The sequence below is a fragment of the Conger conger genome, chromosome 3 (genome assembly GCF_963514075.1).
Source record: "Conger conger chromosome 3, fConCon1.1, whole genome shotgun sequence".
In the NCBI taxonomy this organism is placed as follows: domain Eukaryota; kingdom Metazoa; phylum Chordata; class Actinopteri; order Anguilliformes; family Congridae; genus Conger; species Conger conger.
This window is the reverse complement of record NC_083762.1, coordinates 21,102,925-21,120,047: the sequence shown is the minus strand read 5'-3', so window position 1 is coordinate 21,120,047 and position 17,123 is coordinate 21,102,925. Positions and strand designations below refer to the sequence as shown.

Here is a 17,123-nt window from a genome sequence, read left to right as displayed (position 1 = left end):
CAATCCGTCTCCTCCCCTTTCTCTCCATCTTCCCTGCGCTTGTGCTTGTAGCCCGTACTCTCTCGCTCTCTTCTCTTTTCCTGCTCTCTCTCTCTCTCTCTTGTTGGGTGCGGTGGTTCCGCCCCTCTCCACTCCAGCTCCTCTCCCTCTGGATCACTCTTCACTGATAAGCCCCCCACCCCCACCCCACCCCAAGCACATACATACACCCACCCCCCACCCTCCTCCGCCAATCCGCACACGCGCCACGCCACCTTCCCCGTCTTTCAATGAATCGAGCCTCCACTACGGTGTGTAGCTGGTTGAAGCTGAATGCAGAGAAGGCTCGTACGCTTTCCTCCCTCTCTCTCTCTCTCTCTCTCTCTCCGCTTGCACGTAGCCCTCAGCCAGGCGCTCACACGCGGAGACACGCGTCGCTCTCTCTCTCGCTCCCTCGCCCGCAGTCAGCCCGTTTTCGGTCACAGGAGGAGGCAGGAGCACAGGGGATGAGGTGATGTTCTGGGACAGGAAGCACGGACTCATGGGCAATTCCCAACGCCGAGCCAAAGGGAGGCACAGAGGCAAGGGGGCAACAGGTACCAATCCCTCTGTTCCACACCCCCACCTCTCCCACCCACCTCACTGAGAGGGGCTGGGGGCACGCATGTGGTCCAGGTATGGTCCAGTCCTGGGCTTTCTAACCCCGGCTTTGCAGCAGTTGTGAGGGGGGTGTGTGTGGGGTGTGTGTGTGTGTTTGGGGGGGGCGGTGATGTTAGTGGAAGGACGTGCTCTACTGCACTGTACTGTACCGCATGACTGATTTGGATTACTGTTGGGCTTTTTTTTAATTACATCTGAGCGATGTCTTTTTCTCTGGAGTCTAATTGCTCCTTGCCAGGTTCTCTTTTCTCAGGATTGTGCTCATCATTTACTTGCCCGTGTAGTAGAGAGGGATGAGAGGGATGAGGTGGGCACTGACAGCCCCTTATAAACGTGTCCCTTGGCTTGCGGGGAGAGGAGAGGGAGCCATTGCAGGGGACAAAGAGGGGGTGTCGTTGAGGGGTCGACGCAGTCGCTTTCTTCATCTGTAGCGCTGTGGAGGTTCTGTGAGTGCTTCACACACGCACACACACGGTCGCACGTGCACACGTGCACTCACACCCCGGGGAATGCAGGTGACCCGCTCCGTGTCTGCCTTGGTAGAACTGTCTGAGTGACTTGGGAACAGAAATGTCATGGCTGCTTGTGCAGTCCCCCCTTCCATTATCCCCCTTCTCTCCAGCTACCTGACCCTCTGCCATTTCACCGTTCTGAAAACGCGCCGCTCCAGGACATGGTGGGTACGTCCTCGCTCAAACGGCCAGGAGACAAAGAGCCCTGCTCGTTCCCTACCGCGCTACTCTACCCTGCCAGGTCTTTCATTCATATATTCTGTGGTCGATGACGTCACTCTCCCAGAGAACCAGACTGGTAGAGAGGAGTGTGTAAGACCGGGTCATGGTTGTCACGGTGACTGACGTGTTGAAGCAGGCCGAGTATACTTTCCTGCTCAAGGTTCTGCATGTTCTTTACCACGCCGACTGACCAGATCATCCAGAGCATTTGCCACAGCAGTAGATCGGGGCACTGTCAGTGATTTAGCCTGCTGTTACGACAGGGAAGCATTGCGTGGACAGACTGTTTTCTGCTGAAGGAAAATTGAATCTCAGAGCTGCTGTGTCAGCATTACTTTCGGGGGCACAGTGTTTTTGCAGTGCTAGTCCTGGGTTTTTTTTGAAGTCACAAGTGACATTGGCATACAGTGTCTGTGAGCTCACTTGTATACTTGTCTGCTGGTGTGAGCGCAGGGTTACACTGCGTCCGTGTGTGTGTACGCATGCGCGTTTCCACAATCTTATTGTGGTCCATGGAGCTACCGTACTCGGAAATGGGAAGTCATAGACACAAACACATGCCTTTTCCTTTTTCTTGGGAACTCTTTCCCCCCTCTCTCTGGTGTATCAACTGTCAGACCGTTTGCTCGTAGGTCCACCAAAACGTTTAGCCAGCAGCCATGTCTGACGTACACAGCCGTGGTCTGTTGGGGTAAGCCGCATCTTCGCATGCAATATGAAAAATCTCTATGGAGTCCTCGAGTGTAAACACGTTCATCAGGAGCCTGGTGTAGGGCGGTGGTGGCGCTGGGGTCAGTTGTTTTGATTGATTTATTTATTTATTTAGTGAAACGGCGGCATGCGTGAGGCACTGATTTCCCACCCCCCGCTGAAAGCCCGGAGTTCAGTTTCACACGCCTCTGCCCTTGCGACAGGTTTGCGCAGTCGCACGCTCCCCATTGGCTGGCTCCCCCTCACCTCCAGCGCAGCAGGAAGGGGCGATAGCGTGGGGAAGGAAAGAGCCTCGGGCCGCTGACAATGGAGCGGGAGCAGGGGGTGCACAGAAACACCGGCCCCTGTGCGCTTCCTGCCTTTCTCCCCCAATGTGGTGAAGGAAGCATGTTCCCCTGCAGTCCCCTTCTCTCTCCCTCTCTCTCTCTCCCTCTCTCTCCCTCTCTCTCTCCCTCTCTCCCTCTCCCTCCCTCTCTCTCTCTCTCTCTCCCTCCCTCTCTCTCTCCCTCTCACCGTCTCCTGCTCGCTCAGTGACTCACTCACTCCCAGCCCCAGTGATCCTCCTGCGCTCCCTCCTCTGGTTCTCTCCGGCTGGGTCCGGGACTCTTCCACTGCGGGTTCCGAGTAGAGAACCCGGCGGGTGTTCTGGTCGGGTAGCGGCGCGTGGCGAGTAAACATGGAGAGAATGGAACTTTTCAGGAGCAGGGGAGGTAAGCGAAAAGCCTGCCATCTCTATCTCCTTCTGTAGGGACGGGAGCTGGTTCCCGGTTTTCCGAGGGGGTGAAGGAAATGGGATATTTTGTGGAATGTTTTCAAAGAAGTAAGCGTGTGCTTTCTGTTTTGCTTGGGTATGCAATCTTCCCTTTTTTAAGCCATACAGTGCTGCAGGAAGGTCACCCTCAGGTATGTGACAGAATCAGCAGGTTAACTGATGATGCTAAGTACGGTTGCTATAACGAGGGTGTAACTGTTCTGGTACCTGACCAATATGTTGTTGTCACGCAGTGATGTCACTATGCAAGCAGTAAGTACTAATATGTTCTGTGCCTGAATGAAACATGCGTGTGGTTCACATGATGGAGGCAGTCTGTGCGTGTTTGGCCATGGGTGTTGATGGACAAGCTCCGGGTGTTAAGGCACAGGCTCATGTTTGCTGGGGTAGCGGTGTTCTCACCCTGAGACATGGAGTCCTGTCACCCTGGCGTGAAAATAACACTCAGTCTGCTGAGGGCACTGCCTGCACACAGCAAGATGCAATACAACAGCAAGTCACTTCTGCTTCGACTCTGAAGAAAAACCAGCAGCGCTGAGCTCCGCTTTCACTTCCAACGGGCTCATTTTTTACCACAGAATTCCGTGAGCACAGCTCAACCCCTCGGTAATAATAACCCACTGGAATCCTGACTTTCCCGCGCGTCACCAAGGCAGCAGAACATTTCACTTGGACTTGGAATGAAATTTCCAAGGCGCACTAATTATCAGGAAATATGAATAGGAGGGAAATTAAACCTCGCAGAAATGTTATGCAAATGAGCCTCCAAAGGAAGGCTTTGTTTCACTGTGGCCAGGTGCCCGTGTCTGGCAGTGTTAATAACACTGAGGGGAGATAGTAATGAAGTAAGCGCTGTCAGTGATGCTGTGCGCTCTTTAGTGGGGGTGTTGTGTGTTGCAGGTCGAACACAAATGCGTGAATAAATCCATAGGAGAGTTCTCTGCTATGTGTTTGGAGGCTTCTGGCCTGGCCCACTCATCAACTAAGCCTTCCAGAAGGTTCCAATTTAGACTTGCATATTAGTTAATGCCCTAAAGGATCACATAAACATAAGTGCCCACTTTCCCTCTCAAACACACATATCAGTTGCATATTATATGTGTACCTGAGTACAAATAGGACAGTTTTACGCACTATCTAGCCACAATGCTCGGGAAAAGCGTTTATTGAGAAGATGGATTTGACCTTTGAGTGACATGGTTTGGAATATGTATGATTTTTTGTTGAGTGCGTCGCTTAGTGTGTGAGTGAGAGTGGGCTGTAATTGGAGTGGAAAGAAGTGATCTCCCTTCGGTCAGCTCTTCAAGGCTCTCTGTGACTTGTACACTGTATTCTGTCACTCTTTCCATGTCTTGTCTTTCCTGCAGTCTGAGGCCTTCTTTCACCAGTTTGTAATGAGTTGTTTTATTTGCCCTTCTGACTCACCCTGGATAACTTGCAATGAATATCTCTCCTGAAGATGTGCAGCTGGGTTCTTTTTAAAGCCGCTTTGGTCAAGGAAAATGGCAAGGTAATTTAGCAATACCCATCCCAATATCCCCCTTCCCTGTCCTCCACCCTGCTGCCCTTAACTTCTCCTTATGACTGAGGTGTGGAGCCATGCGCCATCGGACCGGCACGGCAGCACAAAGGCCTCAGATTTATTAAAGCTCTCTGCACTGTGGCAGGAAAGAGATGAAGTGCCGTTTCCCCTCAATTTCTGCCACAGACAATGGGCCCTGGAAGTAATCAGGAGGGCTGCTCCCACTGCCATATCCACTCTCCGTGAGTCTGGATGGTGCGGCAGGGTGGCCTGAGTGTGTGTGTGCGTGTGTGTCTGTGGTGTCTGTGTGTGCGTGCGTGCACATTTCCTTATATTGCCTGAACACAAGCACTGGAACATTTAAGCTCCCCATTAGGAGTTTCCATTTTGTTTGTTGTTTTCGGTTATGCTCATGTTGGTTTGCATTTTATTGTTCTCCCTCATGCCAGAGGATAATGTTTTATAGTTGCATTAGTGTCCGTGTTTGAGCATATCAAGTACTTTTAGTACTTTTTCGCAGAAGTTATCGCATACTTCGCGCAGTTTGTTGTGTATTGTTTGGATATTGCATCCGTTTTGAGGACTCTGCTGGGTGGTTTCTCTCAGACTGGGCCTGGTTCTATGGTCTGTGCTTTTACCACAGTGTGTGATACCACTGTATGTTCATTTACCAGTGTGTGATGGAGAATGTGTGTGACTCTTTTCCCACGGCTAATTAACAGCTCCGTGGCCAGCTGGACTGGAAAGCTGGAGAGTGCAAAGTGTCAGGCTGCAGAAACCAAGGCTGATGATCCACTACGATAAGCGCTACGGGAGTGTGAGGGCAGTGCCGCGGTCGGCACTGTACTACAGGAAACAGCCAGCGATGACATCATTACAATGCCTTCCTGAGGAATTGTTCTGGAAGTTTTGTGTAAACACAGCCTGGGCGGCGAAGCTAAAGCCTCCGCCAGTCGGTCACCATGGACTTTCACCCTCATTTTGCCTTTTAAAAAAAGACCGCGCTTGGTTTTTCTCATCGTCCGTAATGGTTCTTCTAATCCACCATGAACAATCCAAACTATGTTCTCAGTGTATTTTGCAGCTGTCTTTGGTCATGGGAGCATGATTTAACTGTGTACAATGTCCACACATGCAATGACTGGGATTGTGTCTGAAGTAGGCAGTAAATGACATTATCTGTTGAAATCTTCCAGAAGGCCTGCAGGAGCCCTTAAAATTATCTTCAGACAATAAAGTCTTCTCACATGACCAATGATGACAAGCCCTTCCCCAGAAGGACCTTGATACATGGCACTGTCAATGTGGTTGTTGCAGATGTTAATGGTGTTTTCCTCAGGAAGGTGCTGCCTGTGTGTTTGGAGCAGAATCTTTCCAGCATTTTGAATCACTGTCTGATGCAGAAGTAATTTGGGCTTGAATAGCTGTTGTGCTATTTTAGTCTCGTTCCTCCATCTCCCTTCTGTCAACAGTCAGAAACATGGTGCTATAATTTCCCATCCAGGTGAAGTTTTCCTCACAAAGATGCTTTCTGCCTAGAAAAAAAACTAATCCCAAAGTAAATAAACCAATATTAGCTTTGTATTTTGCACAACAGAGTCTTACATAATGCATTTTTAAAAATCCACAACCAGGTCACTGAACATTTTGAATTTATTTCAGCTGACACAATGTCCATGTGACCACAGGTATGTGATTTCAGCTAATTTGTGGGGTAATATTTATTAAAAACGTCGAGCTATTACACCTTGGACTGTCTCCAACACGAGCATATTGGTTGCATGTGAAACAACATCAATATTTCACAGGTGATTAAGGTGGTCATTGGCTAGTATGCTTGCTTTGTAATTAAATAGCCTTAAAAAAACCCTGAAGATGTCCTGAGGTTGCTTGTAGAAAGCTTGAATCACCATGGCAAGAAACTAATCAAGGCAACAACATGTTTCCACTTCCATTAATGTCCACATTTCAGCATGGAAGCCACGTGACACTGTGGGGCAAGCTGTAAGAAGATGCAATTACAGTCCAAAGTAACATTTCAAGACTTATGTGACAGTAGCCAGAGCTTTCTCTATAGCAGCAGGTGATGTCAACATGTGGAGGAGCATTACATATGAAGGAGAGTTACATTATTTCTAATTTTGTGGATGGGTTTCCTCCATTTATGCAAGACTAAGTCGGTACACCCTAAGTAAAACACATAAGGTTGGCTAAGCTAATAATAAACATACACATAGAATCAATTTAATACCATTCAGATACTCTTCACATAACAGAAGGATAATGTAGAGTCCTGTATTTGGAACATGCGGTCAGTTTGTTTTTCTTGGAAGGACCTCCTTTCCTGTCTGATAAAGCCTAGCTGTCTGCCAATCCAGGAACTGCCTGACACAGCCTGCAATACATGCTGTTACCAATTGATTAAGCAGGCGTGCATCAGCTTTTAAGCACCATGAAACATTATGATTGAACAAGCCGTCATACCAGAAACAGCTGTAAAACTATCTAATTACTTTTTGTTTCAGAGACCATAGCTGTTTTATAGTGGAGTTGAAAGCCACATTAGCCTCCATCATTATACAGATGTCCCTCTTGTGATGCCGTAGGTACAATTTCATCCCTGTCGTTTCAAGTTATTCAAACAGAGACTGAAGTCTCATCAGCTTGCAAAGTTGTGTCAGAATTAGATTTTTACAGCTGAGAGGGTGTTAAAGGTGTGCTTTCAGATGAGTCATAGAAGACTGTCTGGAGAAGATAAAACCAGGTTTCTTGTCCTCAGTGACTATGGGTGTCTGACTATGTTTTTGTCATTCCTTCAGACGGGTGCGACAGCACAAGTGCATAACATTCCCCCACAATGCCAATTTTCACCTCACTGTGTCCATTGCCTGCTAGCTTCAGAGGAAACAACTTAAACTGTGCATAAACAAGTCATACATTTTAATATAAGGTAAAAGAATGCTAAATTCAGAAAAATAAACTGACTTGTGCACACTTATTTTGTAGAAAAAATTAAACAGACACAGAGGTTGTTGAAACATTCCTCCCTTTTTATCGTCTATAAAGACACTGTGCTGAAGTGCACCAGTGCAGAGTGATTAAAAAATCAAAATGTGAGCCGTTCTGGAGCTGGCAGTCACCTGGTTGGGAGAGCCTGGCAGAGGTTAAAGAGGTGGAGTCCAGTGCCATCTGTCCATGGCTGTGTGCAGCAGCCATCTGTGCAGCAGGCTGGACTAGTGAGGCGCTCCCTGTGGGGCCGGGTCAAGAGAAAGGTGTTTCCCCAAGGGCTCACCGCAAGCACATACCCTTACCCAAGGAGACCCTGCTTGGTTTCCTCCTGCTATGCCGGGATGTCTTCCTCTCTGTGAAAGCAGGGTTTTAGCACTGAGGATATGGGCATTCTAAGTGTGTTGGCAAGGACATCCATCACTGCAGGTCTACAGGAAGTGTGCACACCCAACACTTCCCTTACTGTACCATGGAAAGGCAGGGCCGGGCATCTCTCAGCGACCTGCAAGCTTGCACTAAGCTGCCTGGCATCTGCTCCGCATGCGCGTCTCGTCCCCTTCTGTTTCAGTGCAGTCTCTGTTTCTGACCCTGTCAGCTGCCCGTTTCCATTTTCAGAGTTTGGTGTTTACTGAATGGAGGCGGTGAGAAGGCTTGTCCGTACACAACAGTGAAAGTTTTAAATGGCGTATTGTATCTTGCTTGTGTTTCTGTGGTGCCAACTGAAATGTTTTGTCCCATTGTTTTTTTAAATGGAAATAATAATCCTTTTGTCATGAGAAATTGGATTCACTTCATGCCCTCATTCAAATTAAGGAGGTGCTTTCTTCTATTAATGTGGATTATGAGAGACTTCAGCCACAAAGGGACAGATGTGGGCAGCTGGATAAAGTCAGTATTGTAGTGTGGGTTTAAAACGGCAGGCATATACAAAGTAATTTATTTACATAGCATGTTTGAAGACCATCTATATTAAAGCTTTGTGAATATCAGACTTTAGACCATCATCTCCCAAGTCATAATGACCATATCCCTCCACTTCTGGCTGTGTTTTTCTAAATAGGTATAGCTGAAAAAGCCAAACAGGATCAGTGCAGAGAGTAAAGGGACAGAGCCATGCTGTGCTGGAAGGAATGCATGGTGTCGTGGTGTGTTTACTGGAGAAAAACATGAGCTGAGCTGGGATTTTGATTTTATAATAAAATAGGTAGCAATGACTGCACAATATATTTGTTCATACAATCTCCATTTTAAAAGCAAAATAAATATTCTGCTCTGTCCATTCCTTCATATAGCCATTTATCTCAGTTGAATTCACAATCTCTTAATCCGGTGGAACAAAAAACATTCTTCCTTTGTTGATAAAGTTGGACTTGGAGAAAACAATAAGGTAAGAAATGCTTATAAAACTTCATGAGATGTTTTCCATGGAGCACATATGCTTGTAAGTTGAAAAATGTAGGAGCACACTAATGCATCCCAATGCGCCAAAATTATTTTTGCAGTTCACAAACATCAATTTTCAGTTGAAAATGCCCTGAAATGGAATCACTGTAGACCCCTGCATGAAAGGACAAAGCAATTGCATTTGATTGGATCATATGTGTACATCCTATTTTCTGCTCGCTGAGTTTGACACATTAGCCCATGCTGTCATCAAAAACCAAAAATCAGTCACGCTGCCTAAGTATGAGCTGTCTCGCTGCTCTTTCTCCAACTACAGAGAGCATTGTCAAGATGAATGTGGCACATAATATTGGCTAGTTCCAATCGCTTCACGAGCTGGCAGCCACACAATTTCTTAAATACTGTTGCCTTGACGATACTCCTATTTTTAACCATGGTGGCACTTGAGTTGTTGTATTTATGTGAGTGTGATGTGATGAGTCTGATGCGATGACCAACCCTCCTACTCTCTCCATATAAGACTGTTCCTAGAACAGGCCCTGGATTATTGAAATTTCTCGCTGGTATCCCTGCTTACACCAGTAAACCCCCACAGCTAATCAGACCTGGGTCAAATACATGATTGTTTTCATTGATTGATCTTGCTGAGTGCAACTGAACCAGAAGGTGAGGTTTGCACTTTTTGAGAGTATTTCATAGGTTCCAATACACCAGAAGTGCTCAGTAAAAGGTAGAAAAGTATGTGAATCCAAAACAATTAGGCATTTGACCCAAGTCTGCAGCTAATACAGAATGCAGCCACACAACTTGTTTAGTACCTTCCCATGTCTCATGTCACACCCATCCTCACTGCCTACCTGCTACAGCTCACATCAAGTTTAAGACCTTGGCTCTAGCCTACAGGAAATTGAATGGAACAGCACCACCATTCTTCTAATATTCCTGCCGCACACCCTGGCCACCTCTCTCTGTTCCTCGAGCTCAAAACAATGGGCTGCCCACTTCCTGCGTGGTCACTTCTCCCTGTCACGATGCCTGTTTGTACTGGACCCACAGTGAGGGTGAGAAATTCTTAAAGCGGTCATTATATCAGAATCATGGTCTATCATGTGACGCAGACTGAAGAGCCTCTTCTACAGTGCTTTTCCTCCCATCCGTTCCCCATAACACTGATACATTTTTGTTCTAATTCAGGTTATGGTGTTTTTATGGTTATTGGTTATATTTTTATGGTTTTGTGATTCTCTTCTCAGCGCTGCAGTCTGTTTGTATTTAGAATATATACTTTCGCACAGTAAACTTGCATTAGTGCTTTAGTGTTGCATCTTTATATTCCCTGCCCTGGGAATGCTGTTTGTCAGATCTGGCTCTATTGTTCATATTAATCAGGCGAATGCACTTATGTTCCTCCCGTATTGTAAATTGTTCTGGATAAGAGCTTTTGCTAAATGAATGTAATGTCATGTAATGAATTGGAGAAAGAGTAACTACAGGTTAGTCCATTGCTTCAGATAGAAAATTCACAGTCTATCGACCTACTGGAACAAAAAAGCACGCAAGCTTCTTTTGTTGTGATAAAGTTGAGCTGGAGTAAGAAATAGTTGTTGTGGAGCCATTCTGTAAACAAAAACTTCATAAAAGGACATAGAGGGAAAGTCAGACTGAATTAAAACATCAGCTAAAATATTGTAATGTAATGTAATAAACTGGAGAAAGGAAACACACACATACAACAGTTTGCCTACCTGTGCAGGCACACAGTGTCACCTTCTCTTTCAGAAACTGGGTGAGTCTGTGTGTTCAAAAAGATACAAACGTTATGTCATGCCCCTCCTGACTTGGCACACCGTGTTGGCTCTGCATCCTTCAAAATGATCTGTTTTAGTTTCATTTTAGCGGGTATGGCTGACCCCTGTCATCTACAGGAACATCACATGACCACTGTTCCTCACCCCTCTCAAACAGCTCAGAGCATGTGACAGAGACGTGTACATAATTGCTTGCAGTTAAATTGCTGTTAAATTAGCACTACATGTTATGTAATTAGAAGTCAAGCATAGCTCAATAATAATTTGTTTCAAATAGATATCTGTGCTTGCTTGAAGAAAACTACTGAAGCTGCTAAAGGACACTTTACAATGAGTCTGCAAAGCATTCTTAATTCACTTCTACTCACAAATATTATTTCCCATTTTACAAAGCAAAATGAACCCCTTTGATTTGGCTTGATTGGTTCACATTAAGTACAAGGTCAGAAACTTCACTCCACTGGCTGTGTCTATGCAGTCAAGGACAAAGTTCCCTTTTATAAGTAAGCAAACAAAATAGCCCTTGGCCTCACCTCTTTTGTTTTCAGTGTTCCTGTCGGCATTGTTGAGATTAAGAATTTGGACTCCTAATTACTGAAAGGCTGCAGGATGGAATTCCTAGTCTGACAGTGCTGTTATGCCCATTAGACTGTACTCAGTCTTGAGTGGCTTTAAGTAAATATATACTCTATACACTAGACATGCACTTCAAATAAATATATGATCAAATGTAATATTTTCAGTATGTTGCTTTTTCCTCAGGTATGAAATATTTTGTAGGACAACACGATCAAGGGGAATGATGTACAGTGGCATCAGAACATATTCAGACCCCTTCACTTTTGGATACAATTTGTAGTTTACACTCAATAACCCATAATGACAAAGTAAAAACATGTTTTTAGAATTCTTTGCAAATTTTTTAAAAATCTCTCATTTACAGAAGTATTCAGACCCTTAATTCAGTGCTTCAGCAGAAGCCCCTTTGGCAGCAATTATAGCTTCAAGTCTCTACAAGCTTTGCACTCCTATTCTCCTTGGGAGATCTTCTTAGGTTTCATCAGATTGTGAAGCATCTGTGAACTGCCATCTTCAGGTCTTTCCACAGATGTTCTATGTTCTATGGGGTTTAAGTCTGGGCTTTGGCTGGGCCACTCAAGGACAGTCAGAGACTTGTCCCGAAGCCATTCCAGCGGTGTACTTTCTGTATGCTTCGGGTCACTGTAATGCTGAAAGGTGAATCGTCGCCCCAGCTTGAGGTCACATGCGCTCTCCAGCAGGTTTTCTTCAAGGACCTTCCTTCAATTCTGATCAGTCTCCCAGTCCCTGCCACTGAGAAGCACCACCAGAGCATGATGCTGCCACCACCATGCCTCACTGTAGGGATGGTATTAGCCAGGTGATGAGCAGTGCCTGGTGTTCACTTGACACAGTGCTTGGAATTCAGCTCAGAGTTAAATCTTTGTCTCCTCAGACCAGAGAATATTTTTCCTCATGCTTTCAAAGTACAAGAGGGCATATGCCTGATGGAGTGCTGCTAAGGTGCTTGTCCTTCCGGCAGGTTCTCCCATCTCTGCAGATGAGTTCCAAAGCTCTGTTAGAGTGAACTTCCCTGACTAACGCCCTTCTTACTCAGTTACTCAGTTTGGCTGGACGGCAAACTCTAGGAAGAGTCTTGGTGGTTCCAAACGTCTTCCATTTTGACAGTTATTGAGGACACTGTGCTCCTGGGAGCACTCAAAGCTTTAGAAATGGTTTTATACACTTGCCCTAATCTATGCCTCACCACAGTTTTATTACAAATGCCTACAGAGAGTTTCCTGGACTTCATGACTTGCATGCAGTGTGAGTGGTGGGACCTTATATACACAGGTACGTGCCACAGGTGGACTCTAATCAAGTTCTAGACACATCTCAAGGATAATTAAATCAAACAGGATGTACCTTGCCATAATTCCTGGTGCCTCAGAAAAGGGTCTGAATACTTATGGATATAAAAGATTTAAATTTTAGATTTTTAATGAAATTTCTAAAAACCTGTTTTCACTTTGTCATTATGCATTATTGAGTGTAGATTGATGGGCAAAATGGCAATTTTAACCATTTGAAATTAAATCAGTCAGTTGTAGTGCTGTTCACAAGATTTAACCAGCCCAGGGAAATAAATATCCATAAGAAAGAAAATCCCTGTTTAGTTGGATTTTCACCACACCTGAAGTCCAATGAATGTCGGTATGTTGGTGATAATTATGAGGTAGAGGTAAAGTGGCTGGATTTGTAATCAGCTTAAAGTTTGTCTCAAATGTGAGGCACTGCTGTTACTCACTTGAGCAAGACCTTTAACCTTAAAAATGTATAAATATGTAACAGTGTCATCTGTAGCATGTCAATTACCCTGGCTGCAGACATCTAGTAAACGATACATATTGTAATGTCATCTCAATATTGTCTGAAATTAGCCAGCTATGTTCTCTTGTGGACCACACACCTGGAATGGCTGCCATTGCCATCCCATCACACAGTTGCTCCCCAAAAGGACCTTTGTGGATTACTCTGGCATGCATGCTGTGCTGTGTGTTCCATAAGATTTGGTTTTGAAGAGCACTTTAGAGTGGGGTTAATTAAGTCTTGGAGCTGACACAAAGCCATTTTGGGTTAATTAATCAGACTGCTAATAGGATGTAATGCATTTGATTAATTTGGTGGAAGGTCTACTGTTGGACACATCTCCAGTGTTGGGGGTGGTAGAGGAAGAGCTATAGCATTGGAGAGGGTAGTCTATGAGAATCCTAGTAATGTGGCATGATTTAGTCCCCTTTAATACTCAGGTAGCTCATATATTTTAGTTTTTCTCTGTTTAAAAAAGGAGTGAGCTCATTTTTATCTAATTATATTACATTACATTTACATCCTGAAAAATCATGTATTTTCAGCACAATGGGAATTGGAATGAACATATGCTCATGGAGTACTAGATTTTATCTGTCTTCTCAGTACTCCAAACTCCAAATGGATGTCTTCTGTCCAATCTTAGGAACAGTGAGGTTGATGGGAAAACAAAGTGAGTTACATCAGAGCCGATCTGACAAAGGGTTGCCTTTAAAGGGACAGCTGGAAATGTTTAGCTATCTAAAGAATTATCTTTTAGGATAGTTAGATGGCACAATAGTTACCAGTTTCATCCCAGTGTATTCAGTCCAAAATTGTTTAACAATATCAACAGGCTGCATGCTAACTGTGCTAACTCTATGAATGGCTGCAGATGAAAGCAATGTTGGCTTTGCTAATTAGTGATGGAAATAAAATCTGACTTACACTCTAACCATGCATCCTTCATCTGGACACAGTAATGCGTAGCTTTACAGCACTGTATAAAGCGTGAGTTTCGGGTTACTTGGCATGCAGTACTATAGGCTGCTGTGGGAGTGTCAGTGGCGGAGGAAGGTTATAGTCAGTGGCGTGCATATCTGGCAACGCCCAACTCATGCTTGTATTTCCACGAAGCTAATGTTGCTTCCATCTGCAGCCGTTCATAGAGGTAGCACAGTTAGCATGCAGCCTGTAGATATCGTCTAATATTTTTGTACTGGACTCACAGCGATGAAATGGGTATCAATCAAACTATGGGTAAGATGACCAAAAGTTTCCCAAAATGTGCAACTATCCCTTTTGCAATGAAGTCAGGCTCTTAAAATGATGCATTCCCCAAACGATCCATAGTGCAGTTTCTGTGTCACTCGATTCTGTCCGACAGAGTAACAGCCTTTTAAATGGCATACTATATATTGTACCTGTCCTCTGCTTACCCATGCCTTACTCTGTGTTATGGGACACAGTAAACACAAGGTTAATAGCTAATATTTATTTTGATCTGTGTCACCCTGACTACTGCACTCTCTCTGGAGTCTTTTTAAACTTTTGAGTTGCACAAAGGCACTTTCAAGCTGGTGAGAACTTCCCAGCTTCATTATTGAATATATATACATTGTAACAATTGTGCTGTGAAAATCACAACGTGCAGTACATTACACCTCCTCACAGGCACCATAAATGCTTACTTACCGGTTTAATGTATTACTCACATAAAACAATGCTGCATGATGTAATAGGCTTGTGTGTAGTCTCTTATCTGGCAACCACAATGCAGGCTGTGTTGAATTTCGCTCACACTGTTTTGACCCTGTTAAATGTGAATCCATTCTGAAAACACTGTGTGTTTGTCACCTTGTGAAAATCTCACTTGAGCAAAGACAGGCCCCTCCCCATTTGCTTTGATTAATAAATTGAAAACATGTAAGGTGTCCTGCAATATACACCAATATGTAAGACCTATCATTCTCTCCAGTTTATAATGAAGTGGTAGCTTTCCCCTGGCATGACTTTAGCGGCACCTCGGGTGTGTGGTCTCAGAAGGTGGAGGTGATGTCAGTGCATACGATCACCCCACAGAGGCGTGGGAACTCAGGGGACAGACACTACCCTGCATAGTAACTGAGTCTCCATCCATCGCCGGTCTGAGTGCCCCACACTGCAGCAGCCTGGCTTGTTTTTCTTCCTCAGTCGGAGGAAGGAAGTACGTCAGAGGAAGGAAAAGCACAATAACTCCTCTCCTGAGAGATGGTGCTGAAGCTGTGAATAAGTACACTCAGGGGCTCACTTTTGTGGCTTTTTTAGATTTAGTTTATTACTGTAAACACTTACCCCTGGTGAAAAGACTCTCTGTTACAGGCTGACATGAATTTCTGCTGCATCTCTTTGAAGTTTCTGTGACTGGCAGGAACAGCCGCAGAAGTGGCCACGTGTCTCACTCGCTCACTAACTGACCTACTGACTGACTGACTGACTGACTGACTGACCGAATAATGTGCACTGACAGAGACTTGCCACCAGAGGCAGTAGTGGGAGAAAAGGACAGCAGCGGCAGTACTGTCAGTACGAACTGACTCAATTCAGCTTTATTTCTTTCGAGGCCTGATTAAGTCTCACAAATCACAATCCTTGACAGTTGCAGGCAAGTGTACTGTAGTATGAGGGAACTCGGGCCGCAGCCGAGTCGGAGATGTCAGGGCGGATAGACCAGGCGTTTTACACTGGGGGAATGGCATTGAGTGCCACCACTGCAGAGATGATCTGGGAGTTACAGAGTGCCATTGTTCAGTGATGATGCCCTTTCAGCATGCAGGCAGAAATGTTTCGGCTATTTTTAATTGGAACTACCTGCCTTCAAGATGCGCTGTCTTTGTAATCGGGATAATTGCGTTCAATACAGTAATACATTCGGATACACAACCAAATTCACACCTGTGAATCTGCAGATAATTTCAAAAGTATTCTGCATTGCTGGACTCTATAGACATTTCAAAGAGAGTGTCTCCTGCTGTTCACAGCTGCAGTTATGACTTCTACAGATACTTTTAATCTGTAGAATCATAATATGTGTGTCAGGAATTATAGAAAAAACATTGTGAAGATATTTTTCTTATTTTGTAAAGCCTATATAGCATCATTCTGCCGAGCAACATATTTCAGCCCTTACTATTGCAGCGAATGGAACATCGTGACAGTGTGCCCTAATACATGATGTGGATCTGGTTAGGGTTAGTGTTGTGAAATAGCGGTGGGGATTTGAACAGAATGGAACACTGGCTGTAGGCTTTGAGCCATGCATTTCTCTGTAGTTACAGAAATCCTCCTCTCTGCAGTCTGATTGGATGGACTTTTCCCACCACACACAGTCACCACGTACAGCTGCACGTGTTACTCAGAGCCTGACGAACATATCACACCTCTATTTATTAAACTCTTACTGTACTTGTGATTATCTGGATTATTTTTGTTCTGTGATTAGCAAACTACTTGGACATTTATTTCGAAGGCAAGTACATCCTACCATTTCTGTGGTACTTCCCCCTACAATTGTGCATTATCTAACAGCCGTCTCCTGGTATTAGTTATGCAAATTTCACATATTTATATTTATGTATCTCTCTCCCTCTCTGTCTTTCTTCTCCCTCTCTCTTCCCCTCTCTCTCCCTCCCTCTGTCTCCCTCCCTCCCTCTCTCTCTCTCCCTCTTTCCCTTTCCCTCCCTCTCTCTCTCCCGCTCCCTCTCTCTCTCACTCTCTCTCCCTCTCTCTCATTCTCCCTCTCTCTTCCCCTCTCTCTGCCTCCCTCTCTCTCCTCCCTCCCTCTCTCTCTCCCTCTCTCCCTCTCTCTCTCTCTCTCCCCCCCTCCTTTCCCAGCCACCACCAACTTGGACTCGGAGAACAAGCGAACGGCCCACTTCCGATCGTCATGGCAACAGCATGTGAATGTGTTCGGCTCGTGGAGTAGGCCGGAGTGCGTGCAGGAGCTGCATCAGGAGGCGCAGCTCAATCTCCAGAGCCTGCTGCAAGGTAGGGGCGGACACCGGGGTCCGGGATGCTTTCCCAGGTCTCCTTCCCCTTCATCCATTTTATTTTGCTCTCCGACCAGCGATGTATATGCGTGCGTGTTAGTGCGAGCATGTGTATTCGTGCGCGCGAGT

General features: G+C 45.2%; 1 protein-coding gene across 1 annotated transcript in view; it reads left to right on the top strand.

Moving 5' to 3' along the window:
• nhsl2 (NHS-like 2) overlaps positions 1–17,123 on the top strand; it is a 58,762-nt gene that overhangs the window by 30,293 nt on the left and 11,346 nt on the right. The window contains exon 2 of the mRNA XM_061233485.1: positions 16,840–16,992. Within this exon, the coding sequence (XP_061089469.1) occupies positions 16,840–16,992 (153 nt within the window). The remainder of the gene's footprint in view (positions 1–16,839; positions 16,993–17,123) is intronic.